Genomic DNA, 16,125 nt, shown 5'->3' on the forward strand with positions numbered 1-16,125 from the left:
TATCTTGGTCTAACTCTAGTCATTTTTGTCACAATATCTAATGTTGCCCTATAAACTTTATAAAAAAAAAACAAATAAACCCTTACATATAGTATAAACGGTTTATTTGCTTTTGGTCTTTTTTCCCAGTTCACACCAGTACATTTAAACAGTAAATTATCTCTTAGGGCCACTTGCACCATTCACTAACCCGGGGTTAACCGGTTAAACCTGGAGTTTAACCGGTTAACCCCGGGTTAGTAGGATGGTGCAAGTGGCGCTTAATGGCATTAAATGTACTATATCATCGTTTTCTCCCAGGACTCTTCAAACTTTTTTTTAAGAAAATTAATTGTTTCTGAGATACTTACAAGTAGAGGTTTAGGAGAATAGAAAGTGCCCAAATGCGATGTCTTCACGAACGTAAGCCACATAGACATAATGTTCTTATTGGTTACGGTTTTACATTTATTTTATGCCTCACTTGTGTAATAATTCACAAATATCTAGAGGATAGTAACAGTTTTACCACTTTGAGTTGGGAAGTTCCGGTCAAAATCTGATTTAAAAGGGCCCACCCATTACCAGTCCGCCGGACGATATCAGCCTGTCAGTTAGAACAAAAATTTGACGGTAGATATCGTCCGGCGGACTGGTATAATGGGTGGGCCCCCTTAAACGTTTATTACGATTCTGATACAGTCAGTATTAATAGTGACGAAACAACGGTCCAAAAGTATCTGCCACCCTGGATTTTTTACATATTACATAAAGTACCTGTCACAGACTAATTGTTCTAAATAGAGAGATATCTTTTTGTGTTAAGCTATTAGAGAATTGAGCTTTTACGCGTAATTCGTTCGGACCCGTTACTTTAGATGCTGACTGTACAAAATATTACTATTCTTACAAATTAATTAATAACGCTAAGATTTCTAAATAGTCCTACGCAACAGTACTTTTACTACAAAGACTAGTAAATCAAGGATTGCCCGACAAATATAAATTTTTCACAAGAAATGAGCGTCCATGTTTAGAAACACATAACTATTCATAAAGCTCAGATCGGTATGCGCGTAGGCGGTATCTTTTACAAGCAAAATAAACAGCAGTCATGTAAAGAGCAGACCTGCAGTCTCCCCATGTTGTCATAAATATCTGAAGGCATTATATTTGGACAGCCGGACGTTTTTACGAGTTAGAGAGGTATAAAGAACCGCAAATTGTAGTTTTTTTTGGCGGCATTCCCGGTGATATGGATGATAGTCACGTTTAGGGTTATTTAGTAGTTTTTTTTTTAAGTTAGTATATATTTGGCATAGACAAAAACGATACCAATGCAAACTGAACCAAGGAGTACAACTTTCGAGTTTTGTTATGTATTCAAAATGAAATATAAAAATTTTTTTTTTATGTTTTGTCACCACAACACTTAGTCACGCGATAAATGATACCATTCCAGTCGAGTTAGTTTTAATCCTGTCACTATGATCCTTTTCCACGGTGGTAAACTAATTAAAATTTGAGCATATGATGTGTCGCTCTGTATAAAAAAGACCTGCGAGTTGCCAACCCTACACTATATAAGACACTTTACTCGATAATATGTTATTTAATAACCTTATTGCAAGTTCTTAAGCAAATAGTTTTTCTAACAACAACAGATTAAGAATATAACCGTATTTTATAACACGGAAGAATTCCTTTTCTTCCACTTAAAATAAAATAAAATACGTAACACTGAATAATTTATTTATACACCACTAAACCGACTTAAAACTTAAATACCTTACTTAAATATTGAGTATTATCTAATCTTTTTGTTTTTATTAGATCGCAACACTTTTTTTTATTTCACTATAATTTCAAAATCACTTCGCGCCAAACTTTTTTAATTCGCCGCCCTTGACTGATACGTCCGTTGGCTGAGCACGCACTGAGTTTTGTAAAATGTTCGTTTACATTTATAGTACCAACAATACGAACTCACATATCAAACAAAAATAAACCTTGTATGAACAGAACAAGGGCTTTCATGTGTCAGATGGTTTCGGTTATAAAATGGTTTATTTTTGATTCTAAACTAAACGGTGGGTGCGACTGAATGATCGTGTTTACGATTTACGAATTTGAAATTAGTAGTAATTATGATTAATTGGTCAAAATATCTGTGTTTACGTGTTTGTGACGATAGCGTCATATGAGTCGTGTTTCATTAATGAATCATTATTCATTTCGCATCCATCTGTAACGGGTATCCACTGATTCTGTTTTCAGGATTAAACCTATCTGCTTTGACCTAAAGTTGACTTATTAAGAGTTTTTTAGAGATCTAATACCAAAATGTACTTTTTTTTTCTGATACAGGAGGCAAACAAGCAGACGAATCGCCTGATAGTAAGTGATTACCGTCGCCTATGGATACCCGCAACTCTAGAGGGGTTGTATCGTTTCCAGCATTTAAAATGGGAGTATGGTCTTTTCTTGAAGGTTTGAATGTGAACTTTAACAAACTATGATTGCAGAGAATTTGGTGCAATTGCCCTAAACCACGGTCTAAGGGCAGACAAGACTCACAAGACCAGTGCACCCATAAGGGCAACTGCATGCGCAATCATAGCGAGGTTCCGTTGAGAGGACTTTTGGATTGGCTACCACAAACTTGCAGGCTACCGCGTTTGACATCTTGAGGGTTTTTGACAACCATGATAATTCTTTTCCTGGACCCTTTCCGCTTGTGCGTTGGGTTGTTACAATATCAGTATTGTTACGATGTTATGTGTGGTAGGGCAGTGCCCACATGCAACGCTTTCCTGATTTCTAGTGTAATGTAAGCAGAGCACATATCAAGCTAATGTTTTTAATAACAATGCTTTACGTATGTTTATTTCCCGGAAGCTGATAATTGATAAGATAGTTGAAGCTTTTTATTACAATCAATAGATAACGTTCACTAATTCACCATTGCACCTATACGTGTTTGCTGGTAAAATATAAAAGCAAAGTAATATCCTTCCCGTTGCATTCTAAACGAGGCCGACCACCGCTTTTAGGAATGTAATTCCAAGAATTAGTGCAGGCACTGGTTTTTACAAAAGTGAGTTACAAGGACAAACAATAATTACACCTACTGAAAGTTCCATTAGACGATCCCGTTCAGTCATTTCCGTCATTTTCCTTGTCATATCCATGAGAAAGGTATACCATGAAAGTCACCAATAGGTACAGTCGAAGGCAAAAATATCGATCCAGACAAATGGCTCTAAAATATGTGAACACGACTATAATGTCTAAGGTGTAAGAGCGTACACATATATTTGAAACTTTGGGAATGTATATACATATATGTATGCCCTTGACTGAATATATTTTGACATTTCTACGATGAAGACTATTATAGGCAGACTTTTACAATGGACATTTTTGATCAAAATTTTCTTTACTTGATTCAAAAGTAAACTCCCTGTCTGACAGCACTACACTGACTTCCTGTGCCGTCGTTTTTAAGTAAGTAGGTACGAGAATAGACAAATCGTGTAATAAAACGAACGCGTCCCGTGTGCGCCGGATACAAATGCGTTCAACATGTCGCACTGACGAAAATAAAAACAGGATTCGAATAGGAAATGTATAAATCTTCATTTTCCTGTCTTGGTTTGAGAACCTGAATAATTACTGAACTCCGCTTACAGAAAGTCGGTAGAGCAGAAGGAGCGAAGATCTTCCTTATTTGCTGTGTCTGAGCTAAGTGCGTATACAAATACGAGTGTTCTTGCCCTATGAGTGTCAAATTGACCTTAAATAATTCTTCATCGAGTGATGAAGAATTATATAAGGTCAATTTGACGTGTTCCGATTACTTCCCTAGAGGCCAGGGTCAAAATACTAATTTTAATCCCATGTATCCTATTTTTAAACCGACTCTGACCGTGTGGGCGTCCCGACTATTTGCTAAGATGCGTATTTATGTAATTTTTAATAGCGAACGAGTGGCGAAACTATTTCGCCGTGTGACGCAGAACATAGTTGTGCTTTGTTGTCTATATATATCTGGTATAACGGGAATTGTTTTGATAAACATTTTTTGGTGGATATTATGTGTTATGTTTTAGGTTTCATGCGTTAAGGGATAATTTGTTTGTTGTATGTATAAAAAACAGTAGACTTAATCTAAAACGAAAATAAATCCTCATTATATAATGCGGAAGCTCACATCCATCACAAAAATCGTTTAATTAAATAAAATAATGCTCATAAAAACATAAGTTATGTTTATGTTACATAACTCAACTCACCTCTTCAATAGACGATGACATAAATCCAGAACTGTAACAAAAAAAAAACAAAAGTTAGTACTTAGGTCAACACGTAACTACATACATGCAATTGCAAAGGCGGATTTATGTATTAGGAGGGGCTAAGGGTCTCCCCAGATTATATCGGCAAAAGCCGATAGGAAAATGCTTTATGTCCGCGCAATAAAGCCGGCGAGGCGCCGGCCGATGCGAGCCGAGCGAAAAGACGACTTTTTCGTTCTTATTCGCTTTTTCCTAACGGATTTTGCCGATTCCGCTTCGACATGTGTGCGGGAACCCTAAGGGGCTAGCGCTATTGCTAGATCTAGGTCTTATCTTAGTCGGTTGGTAAAGAAATTGGGCGTTGTTTTTCCAGAAGAAGGTAGCTTAGTTATGGGATTACAACTAGTTTAGGTATAGGTATACTTATTACATTTTGACTTAATACAATACAAATCAGCCTTATACAGCCAAGCCAGTTCGCAGTAGACCATAATCATATAACTTCTTAGTATAATACTTTTTTAAAATATTTTTATTTTCCTGGTTCTTCTATTGAGCGATATTCTAATTGCACTGTTTTGATATAGTTATGATACAAATCGCAATATATTTCGCACACACCAAATAGCGCTAACGATCGTATCATATCGATATCACAAACATGACATTTATTTTATTTATTTAAACTTTATTGCACAAATTTACACAAAAAGAGTACAAATGGCGGACTTAACGCCTTGAGGCATTCTCTACCAGTCAACCATTTAAAATCTGAACAGCGATTTTTCATAAATATATTCCCGAGAAAAAGCGCATATTTTATTGTATCTAATTTTACTGCTTTCTAATTCTGAATATAACTAGAATGTCTAGAAGTAAGTTTCTAATTTAAATGATAATATCACATTATGTAATGATACTTACCAACATATAAACTTGGTCGATTTGTGCTTCGTTTTCGACATTGTCGGTTTTTAATGTATTTAATCCTATGTTTTATTTATTTCACTTCACTCACATTAAAGGAAAATCATTTAAGAAATACGATTGCAATGGTGTTTACAAGTATCTGTTCTCTGTCTTTAAACCTTACATAAAAATAACAGCAACAAAAAACATAATTGTAAATATTGCACGTTACGATTTACGTAAATATCAAAATTGTTATCATATTATGGTCAATTAATCTGAATAAAATGACCTATCGAATCGTAAAGCATAGTGGAAACTATTTATTACCTATCGTCGGCTGAGAATACGTTCATGCCATATCCAATCAGCAAAATCGTTTTTAATGATTCCTAAAATAACAAAAATAAGCTGTAACTGACACTAATTGGTTTTTGAAAAAAAAAGTTTTTTTCAAAAATGTGCCATATCCGCATTTTACAACAGGATAATTGCACTCTGCAGTTCCAGCATGGTTCCATTTTTATCGCCTGTCACTATGCCTGTCACTTTCGTAATTATTAGAACGTGACACAGGTGATAAAAATAACGATATGGCAACAATAAAAATGCTTTTATTTTATGATTACCACTATATTCAAAATATTCGTATGGTACTATAAGTAGTAAATATGTGTGTGTGTGTGTGCCTAAATGGTAAATAAGTTCAATATTTCCTAAAAGTAAAACTTTTCAACAAATATTTTTTCCCCTCACTAGCTCGGAAAGTTGTCGTTTATCCTTCAATACAAGCGGGGAAAAACGCGTTTTATCCACTAGTGGGGAAAGTAATTTGACCTTGGATGGAGCGTGTTTAAGTAGCTTGACAGATAACAAAACGTAAAACGCTCATGATAATGGTTCGTTCGATATTTATTATCATTAAATAAATGGTTTAAGAATCTAATAAAAAATACCAAATTTAGCTTTATTTAATGATTTTAAGTCATTAACCTTAAAATTCCATAAGAAACGTTTGTTTTTTTATAATGATGTTAAATATAATTCTGAACGCACAAGTTGAGTCGATGCAATTTCAAAACGCATCGTTGACATTTCATACATCAGAAATGTCAACATTGTCAACATTTTTTTTACTTAAAACCTTTTCTCACCGACTTTTCTGTTTTCTGTTATAATATCGTAAAGAAATGAGTGATTCCAGTGATGAAGATGATCTAACGCCTGTAGATGTTGCACTTTCCTCGCTATAGTGAGGTGAAAAGTTTTGTGTTACACACGGGCGCAAATGTATTTTACTTCTCGTGTGTTGAAACACTCGCTACGCTCAGGATTCTATTTTAGAACCACTCGCTTCGCTCGTGATCCACCTATAGAATCCTTTCGCTTGCTCGTGTTTCAATTCTACACTCGCGGGTAAAATACAACTTTGCACCCTTGTATAACAAATAACTATTAAGTGGCGTATGGCACAAACGTATTGTCACCCAACGCTATAACGACTATATTGTTACTATTATTCTGTTTAGTCATATTCATAGCTTATTAAGTCCGAATTTTATCCTTTCGTTCTGTACACCTATAAGTATTCTGCCAGTTATGAGTTACGAAAGTTATGAATATTAAACTAAGTACTCAAGATGTTTGCCGACTCGATTTCACGAACCATTACACTTTCGGTCGTCGATGTAGGTACAGTGTACTAGTAGCATTTAACTGGCCAACGCTGGACCTTATGTCTCGGCAATAAGGTTTACGAACGGTAAGTTAACAGTGTTTGTATACGGTACAGTAGATGGTATACGGCAATATATGAATACGGCCGTGTGTTTAATATTGCGCGTGATTTCTTAAGTGACTTTAAAAACGAAATTCTCTGTTGTTTTAGTGTGTATATGCGTATCGTCATCGTCAGGTGTCGACCAAAACTCACTAAAGGCAAAAAAATTACCTTGGGTTATTACCGTGCGGCTCACTATGGCTATAAACTTTTAGAGAGTACACGAGTTTTGGTTGTCACCTGACGATATCAACCTAAGTAAGTAAGTAAGTGAGTAAGTATTTATTTGCAAAGAATAAGTAGGTACAATAAGACGAACTTAATAAAAGTATAAACTAAAATAGTTATCATTTATTAAAGAAAAAGCGGTATTTACCTTAGCGACAGATACCTACATACATGCATGACATCATAGGTATTTATAATCGATTACCGCCATAATTATGTGATGGCATATTATAACATATATTAGAGTTCCGTATAGCAAAATGATGACAATCGTAACGATATTATTAAGCTCATTACGCTGTCCGTCTATCCGTCTGTCTGTCTGTTATAGGTAGATATTCTAAACTGTACGTTGTTAAAATCATTCTAGTTATTTTAAGATTTAAAATATTAAATTAGTACGCATAAGAATAAAAAAAAAACAATAACTTTTGAAAAACATCACTAGAACACTAGTAAGACTTATATTGACCGGGATATAGACCGTATATAAGTCTAGTGAAACTAACCGTGAATCATTCAAAACACTACGTTAGTATCACACACACAATCACTTTCACAAGGACTATAAGAAGACATAAATAGTGCAAGCTATTATGACTACACCATGTATACCGAGTGTGAAAACATCTGTGTTCTCAATTAGTATCGAGGATGTTTATGAATGCAGTGACACTGGGCTATACAGGGTGATCGCAAATCATTCCGTTTTTAATTTTAGCCATAATTAAATCTCAAATGTCTCTATAGGCCGATTATTAAAGACGAGTAGAAGATAAGTTATAATTAAGTTATTCAATACTGTTGGTTGGGTTTGCCTTCCTTGTCTTCTCCTTCAATTAAAGCATTTTGCCCGAAGCGTTAGCGCAGATATCCGCTTTGACTCGGGCAAACTGCTTTCGTATGTCCGAATGTTCTTCTCTACAGGTCACAATTTTCAACCGATTCTCGTGAAATTTTGTGCCAATAAATATAATTTTTGTTGTTTTGTTTTTTGGATAATGTTCAAAATGGTGGACATTGGCATAAAAGACTTTGCCATTAGCGTCTATCACACATAAGACCATTGCGAGTACGCTGTAATAATGACTCAAAGAAGTAAGTATTTTTGTTGTTACTATTTTTAAGCTTTAAACAAGGAGTAGAAAGAGAATATATAGCAATAATAAAACACATATATAAACAAAGCACAAGTAAAATCAAACTAGAGACAGCAGGCTGCAGCTTTCCCATAAAAAGAGGAGTTAGGCAGGGGGATCCATTATCGCCAAAATTATTTATTTCTGTACTGGAATCAGTTATAAGCCCACTAGACTGGAAAAATTATGGCTTAAAAGTCAGAGGAAGATGCCTTACACACCTAAGATTTGCAGATGATCTGGTCCTATTAGCTGAAACAAGTGCAAATTTACAATACATGATGGAAACACTCCAAGCAGCTAGTAAAAAAGTAGGCCTGGAGATCAACCTATCAAAAACCAAAATTATGACAAACAGCATAAAGAAAAATATCACCTTGGAAAATGAACCAGTACAGTATGTTGAACAGTATATCTATCTCGGCAAGCAAATCGGATTTGAAAGCAACAACAACGAGCTCGAGATAGAAAGAAGATCACGACAAAGCTGGAATAAGTTCTGGAGCTACAAAGAAATATTAAAAAGCAATATGTCAATTGAATTAAAAAGAAAAATAATGGACTCCTGCATACTTCCGTGCCTAACATATGGCTGCCAGACTTGGAAATTTACAAAAAAGGTCTCAAACAAAATCACTACATGCCAAAGAGCCATGGAACGCAGCATCCTAAAAATTAAAAAAATTGAGAAAGTTCGGCACACTAAAATAAGAAGTGTAACAAAAACTATAGATGCTTTGTGCTATGCAAAAAAATTGAAATTTCGATGGGCAGGTCATGTGGCACGACTCGAAGATGACAGATGGACATCTGAGATCACAAAATGGGGTGGCCCTCTAGGCAAACGACGTAGCGGCAAACCATGTACAAGATGGGACGAAGACATCAAAAAAACGTCTGGAAAAAACTGGATCCGAATGGCTCAAGACAGAGACAAGTGGAAATCGATGGAGGAGGCCTTCACCCAGAAGGGGTCTAACGCACAAAACAAGAATATATAAAAAACCTAAAACAAATTTCAAATAAAAATGTTTTCTTTATACAATACGAGTATATGTAACTAGGAAAACTCAGTGCTTAGAATAAAAGGCTTTTTTATTTTATTTTTTTATTTTATTTTTATTTATTTTTAAGCTTATGAATATAGCTCGCAGAACTGATGGCCGGTGAGGCCGGAAGGTTCTAGAGTGGCGTCCGCGTACCGGAAGACGAACTGCTGGTAGGCCTCCAACGAGATGGAGCGACGACCTGGTGAAGGTCGCGGGAATTCGGTGGATGCGAGCGGCACAGGATCGGGCGGAGTGGCGAGCCTTGGGGGAGGCCTATGTCCAGCAGTGGACGTCTATCGGCTGACATGATGATGATGATGAATATCAACGCGAGGTCTACAGCTCATATAGCCACTAGTATAAAAATATTATTGACTCTGATATAATTTGATAAACTTTGTATAGTATTAACAAGTTTGGGAACAAATCAAATTATTTTATTAGACGCCTAGTCTTACTAAGATGGCATATAGTCGAGACATTGGAACGGGTACCGCCGTGACGAGGTGGCCTAGGGGTTCATGGCGTTAGCCGCGATAGCTAAAGACGCCGGTTCGAATCCGGCCTTCACCACTGGAGGGATTCGTGACTTTTTCTTTAATATATGACATCTATTACAGTTTTTAATTTTATAGTATTGCTGGCTATATAACACCAAGCAGTATCAAATAACAAAATACAAAAAAAAACTACTTAACAGAAACCACTGTTAATTGGTTGCTTAATCGAAGCAACAGCCTGTACAGTTCATCAAGTAAGGTCGACCCAAATCCGTTCCGTGACCGTATTAATATGTCACCGTTCCGAGCCGTGCCGCGTTCATATATTACTCATTCTATCACCACGTATGGATGCAACGCATTTCCTGATTATCAATCATATCATATGCATTATGGATATCAGTAACAATGACGTGAATAATATTGTCATTTCTTCGTTAAATTCCAATTTTCAAAAGTAACGTCAATAGTAAAATTAAAAGTAATTTCATTATTACTGAGTGTCTGAAACGTAATTTGATTCATACGGTGTACACTTGTACAGTCGTTATTTTATTAGATACATCTTCATCGTCATTATCTGTCGTCTCTATTATCAGAGCATTAGAGTAAAAGATTTGCCTGTATATATTTCATTATTTGCGTAGGTACATTCTTTTTTATAAAATGATACTAAAATGAGTAGGTAAGTACCTAAATACAGGCTTTATTCTGCAATATCGTATACCAAGTGAAAATTAATAGATTATGAAAGGTCATAAGTTCGGAACTTTTTTAAATATGCGCTATCATTCCATTCAATTAATACCCAGAGATGTAGGGACAAACAAGTTACACGTTTTTCAACTCTATCTCAATGTGATACGGTAGAAACTAGCATAGTTATTAGTGAGCCAGCGTGCACAATCACTTTAATTGGACATAATATGCCCAATTGTGGGCCGTTCGGGATTCCTATTGTGATGTCAACTAGACTATAGTAAAATCAAACATTCGCTGCAGGCGAATACTCATACTCATTTATTTATAATAATATTTCATATTACACGTCATAATTAAGCGTACGTAATGAATACGTAATGTTCTCTGTCACACTTACCTACGGCGGGCAAGTGTAACAGAGAGCACACTACGTATTCGCGTGCAGTGAGTGTTTGATTTTACAATAGACCTTTCGTAGACTTTAAACGTTCTAACAATGGTCTTTAAATAAAAAAAAGTCAATGCCTAAAGAGATTGCTTATCATATTATTTATAAGTTTTATAACGTCACTTCGACAAGTTTAATTATTATTATTTTAATAATTTTATTACCTACACTTCTACTTTGTACTTGAGTGTATCAAATAGTTATTTTGTTCACATTTTTGATTACTTCCATTTCAGCACATGTTTATTTATTTACTTTAAAATTTATTACACGAAACAAAAGGTACAAAAGGCGGACTTAATGCCTTGAATCATTCTCTATCAGTCAACCATATAAAATAAGGTGTGAAAATGCAATGAGAGGCGTTTAGTTTCAAGTAACACAGCGTTTAGTTTTAAGTAACACAGCGTTTAGTTTTAAGTAACACAGCGTTTAGTTTTAAGTAACACAGCGTTTAGTTTCAACAGTTAGCTCTTTATCCTATATATCGTTACCTAGCGCTATATTGTAGATCTACCAGTAGGTAATCTACTAATCTGTATTGTTAGTCTCACACTATATTATTCTTTATGCACTCTATTTCTGTGCCTAAACCCTGTGTGTTACTGTTTTTTGTCTTCAATAAATTGAAAAAAAAAAAAGAAAAAGTAAAATGCAGTAATGTCGTTTTGTGCGAAAACTAACCCGTTATAATAATGATCTTTTAGACAGTTTCAGATTTTATGTGTAGTGATTCCAACTGAAAACACCATCTACAGTATATGAGACAGAATATAATACAAATACAAATAGTTTATTATCATAAAAGTTGTTTACATGTGCATCGATATATCCGTCAGACTCCAAACTAGGCTGAGCCTGTATCTTGGAAGTCTGCGAGAGCGATTGACAATTATGTCCACGTTATTATACATATCTTAATACTAAAAGTAATTACTACAATACAAGCTAAAGAATACAGAAACTAAACTAAAAGATCTAAACATGATATTCAAGTTTGGGTGTGAGCGTGTGTTTGTGTGGGTGGTGTGTGTGAGTGTGCCAAAAAGGAGTGTGTGCATGTTTGCAGGTTTGTATTATGTGGGTAGGTTAAGCCTTCGTTGTCAGTTTTTCCGTCTCAGCATAAGATAAAGTATTCAACCATGTTGTCACTTTAACTTTGACATTGTGAACCGACATATATCCCTATGTACTTTCAAAATCTTGTACCTTCTAAACTACTTTTAGTTGACAGTATAAGATACAAGTCTTAAAGAAGTGACTAATGAGTAAGAAGTTTCAGCACTTTTTTTATACCACGTCGGTGGCAATCAAGCATACGGCCCGCCTGATGGCAAGCAGTTACCGTAGCCTATGGACGCCTGCAAGACCGGAGATATTACACGCGCGTTGCCCCCTTTAAAAACCTGTACACTCCTTTTTTTAAGAACCCCATACTGTAGCCCCTCGGGAAAACCTCGGCAGGGAGCTCATTCCACAGCCGAAGCGTACGCGGGAGGAAATTCCTCTTAAACCGCACAGTACGCGACCATTTAGGTGCTAGGGTGTGAGGATGAACACCCTGCCGATGGTGCCTACTTCAACGTACAGCTATAATGACGCAAAACAAATATGCACATTACATCTCTATAGATTACTTGCAAAACGAAAGCACGTTCATAAGATTATTTCACTGTCAAACAAATAGAAGCGATTAAAACAAACAATTGTCACTTATTTCAAATGCACTAGCACTATTGCTTTTAAACTCTCGTTATTTAACTTTGAACTGTTTCGCAAAGGTAATAGAGTCAATATAAAATTGTCAGGTGTATACACGTTTGTCACGAGTGCTATGCGCGAAGCGACTGGCCATTATCTTATCAGGGCGATATGCTTTGTGACCGGGTTAGGTGTGCTGTATTGATATTCGCGAGTAATCGAAATAATACGTACGAGTATCAGAAATGTTATAATGAGACAAAGATACGATGATGTATTTTCTTCAAAATGTTTTTTGCGCATTTTAAAGCACTGATGGTATACCTACCTAGTATATAATGACTGTAACCGTCCTGGGGGCCTAGTCAAGGTGACAATCGTTGATAAAAAAGTCAATCGAAACTTAATGTGGCTTTCCATCAGAAAAGGGTCCTTATGCTTCATGTGCAATAAGGATCATTTTATCAGAATTTCTGCTGGAAATTCAGATTATTATTGCACATTGACCATAAGGACCCTTCCGTAGAAAGCCACAAATGAATCTCTCGAAACTTAAATTTAATAACGTATGGAAATAGTCACGTGACTTTTAGTAGCATCTGTCATTCCGATAGGTATGTACATTAGTTGGTCAAGCAAATCTTGTCAGTAGAAAAGGCGGCAAATTTAAAAAATGTAGGCGCGAAGGGATATCTTCCCATAGAAAATTTGAATTTCGCGCCTTTCTCTACTGACAAGATTTGTTTGACCAACTATAGTTTCTTTTCGTTTGGCGTTTGTCGATTTACGATTGTTATCTTCGCTAGGCCCTCAGTTACCACAAAATAGACACCATACAGGGCCTTCTCTACTAACTATGGACGATAGAGGAAGGACTACGATCTCTTATGGCAGAACTGTTGCAAAAGTGACCAGCTTTCAGCTTTAAATAATAGTTCCTAATCTCTCCGGTAGCGCTAGGTAGGCTCAAGGACATGACATGAACCATAGAGGTATAATAATAGAGATGAAATGGGGGAGGGGCAACAAATAACCCGACCAATTAATTACGTAATTTACGTAGGTTGTTTTTGGTATGTTGTCAGCCGGGCTAGCATGTGCTAGTCGCGAGATAAGACTACCCGTCCCTCTTTTATTAACATACCTAGTTAGAAAAAGACGGGTAGTCATGTGCTAGGCCTACAGGAATGTTAAAGCGTGTTTTTAATATTCTCGCATTGAGAATGTTCTGTCCATCACAGGCGCACGCGTCTAGCACATCTATATAAAATACTATTAGGTCTATGACATTTCATTTCTGTGTATTGTGGCACCACCTAATGTTTTTTGATGGACACTTTTCATACATAGAGATTTTGCTCCATTTACTTCTACACTCCATACTACTATCAAATGGAATCAAAAATGATATTTGAGGTATTTCGTATAAAAAGGGACCTTATTGTCGATGGCGTTTACGCCATTATAAACGATGCTCCGTATTTAATTATACTACATAGATGGACTAAATACTGAACCCGGCTCCTGATAACTATTATTTTTATTGATAAGGATAAGACTGCCCGTTGTTTAACCTCTACCTCGCGTGCAATCTTGTACTTATATTGTCTGTATTTGATCTGTTTGTGGTTTGAGGTGTGGAGGGATGTTGCGGATGCCGATGTTTTGACATCCGCGGATGCGGATGCGGATTTTTAAAGGCTCACATCCGCGGATGCGGATTTCTAGATTTTAGGCACATAAAAAAACGTCAAATATTACACTAGTAATTTTTACAAAAAAAAGGAAACTTAGTATTTGAACAAGAATATACGTGCCCCACAATCGCATTACTATACTAAAGTCAATAAAACAAACTTTTTACTTCTTGTCGCTCTCCGTCATAGGCTAAAGTGCTCGATCGACGAATCACAAAAACGAAACGAGATTCCTATTGGCTAATGACGAAATTACCTAGCACTTATGCCGCCGCTAAGACGTTCCTGTCCCTACCTGTTCCACATCCGCATCCGCATTAAGCTCCGCATCGATTTTATGCGGATGCGGATGTTGAAAATAATGCGTAAGTTCTGCGGTTGCGGATGCGGATGCGAATATTCGCAACATCCCTGGTGTGGAATAAAGAGTTATTGTACCTGTTGCATTGCACTACGATTTATTTATTTGTATGACTTACCTTATGAATCTCATGATAAACATTAGAATAGAATAGAATAGAATAGTTTTTATTCGTAAACACACAGACAATAGACATACATTAAAAGAACATAGTGAAAATAAAGTCATATAATTACTCGTCAGCCTCAACACTTTGACAGGCGCGGTCAAAAGATTTGGACTGCTCGTTGCGCGTGCGACTGCTCGTTGCGTGTGCTTCTTCGTCTTGTACTCGCCGTTTTAGTTCCGATATTTTGTTGTCTCTGTCACTAGGTCACTATATGCGCGACTACAGCGCGAGCAGTAGTGCTATATCTGTCACTCTTTGACACAATTGTATTGAGATGACAGCTGTCACCGTGTACCCAATTTGAAAAACACTATAGTGTAAATTGAAATCTTACCTCTCATCATAGACGTTGGTCATGTTAAGACTGTCATCCGCCATGTCACCGTACGTCCTGTCGACCTCGATGCTTTGACAGTCGCTTTCAAAAGACTTGGACTGCTCATTGCGCGTGCGCTGGTCCCATAGCTTCTTCGTCTCGTCTTGCACTCGCCGTTTCAGTTCCGATATCTTCTCTCGTTCGTTTTCTATTACTTGGCAGCCTGTGGAAAATAATTTATATTCACTTACGTGAAAAATAAGCACACAGTTTATTTAATAAATCGATGTTCATAATATTATGATGTACAGCAAAGTGCAAAATTGCATGAACATAACCCATGGTTCACCTAGCTGCGTAGTGGCCACGGACTTTTGCAGCTAGGTGAACCATGCCACGGTTTGTAATTCTAAGATATTATAATCGTGTTATTTAAAAAGGATTGTCACATCGACTCAAGTCAATGTGAGGGTATTTATTTATTTTATTTTGTTTTACGAGTAGATATGCCATTAAAATGAGCTGTCTTGTACAAACAAACGCATCTCAGCAGTTGGTGATTACTTGACTGAGCATTTTTTTTCCATACAAACACAAAAAAACCTCATATAACTGCAAATCTTTAGAAAATTTGCGTTTGTATAGGACAACGGCAGATAATTTCATGAAATGCTCCTTTATTAGAAAACCAGCAACCTACTTGTCAAGGAATAGTATTGATAAAAACACCGTATACTCGTATATATCATACAAACAGCAACACTCTTAACTGATCATCGGTGGACCTTATGGCTTTTGTAATAAGGGTTACGAGCTGTCAGTTAACAGCTTTGATTTTGGTAACGCATT

General features: G+C 36.3%; 1 protein-coding gene across 3 annotated transcripts in view; it reads right to left on the minus strand.

Moving 5' to 3' along the window:
* Positions 1-16,125, minus strand: part of LOC134751830 (pleckstrin homology-like domain family B member 2) — an 89,983-nt gene that overhangs the window by 7,562 nt on the left and 66,296 nt on the right. For all 3 annotated transcript variants that reach the window (XM_063687324.1, XM_063687322.1, XM_063687323.1), the window contains 2 exons: positions 15,295-15,499; positions 4,275-4,305 (listed from right to left, as the gene is read on the minus strand). In XM_063687324.1, coding sequence (XP_063543394.1) covers positions 4,275-4,305; positions 15,295-15,499 — 236 coding nt within the window. The remainder of the gene's footprint in view (positions 1-4,274; positions 4,306-15,294; positions 15,500-16,125) is intronic.

This window comes from Cydia strobilella, chromosome 23 (assembly GCF_947568885.1).
Source record: "Cydia strobilella chromosome 23, ilCydStro3.1, whole genome shotgun sequence".
Classification (NCBI taxonomy): Eukaryota; Metazoa; Arthropoda; class Insecta; order Lepidoptera; family Tortricidae; genus Cydia; species Cydia strobilella.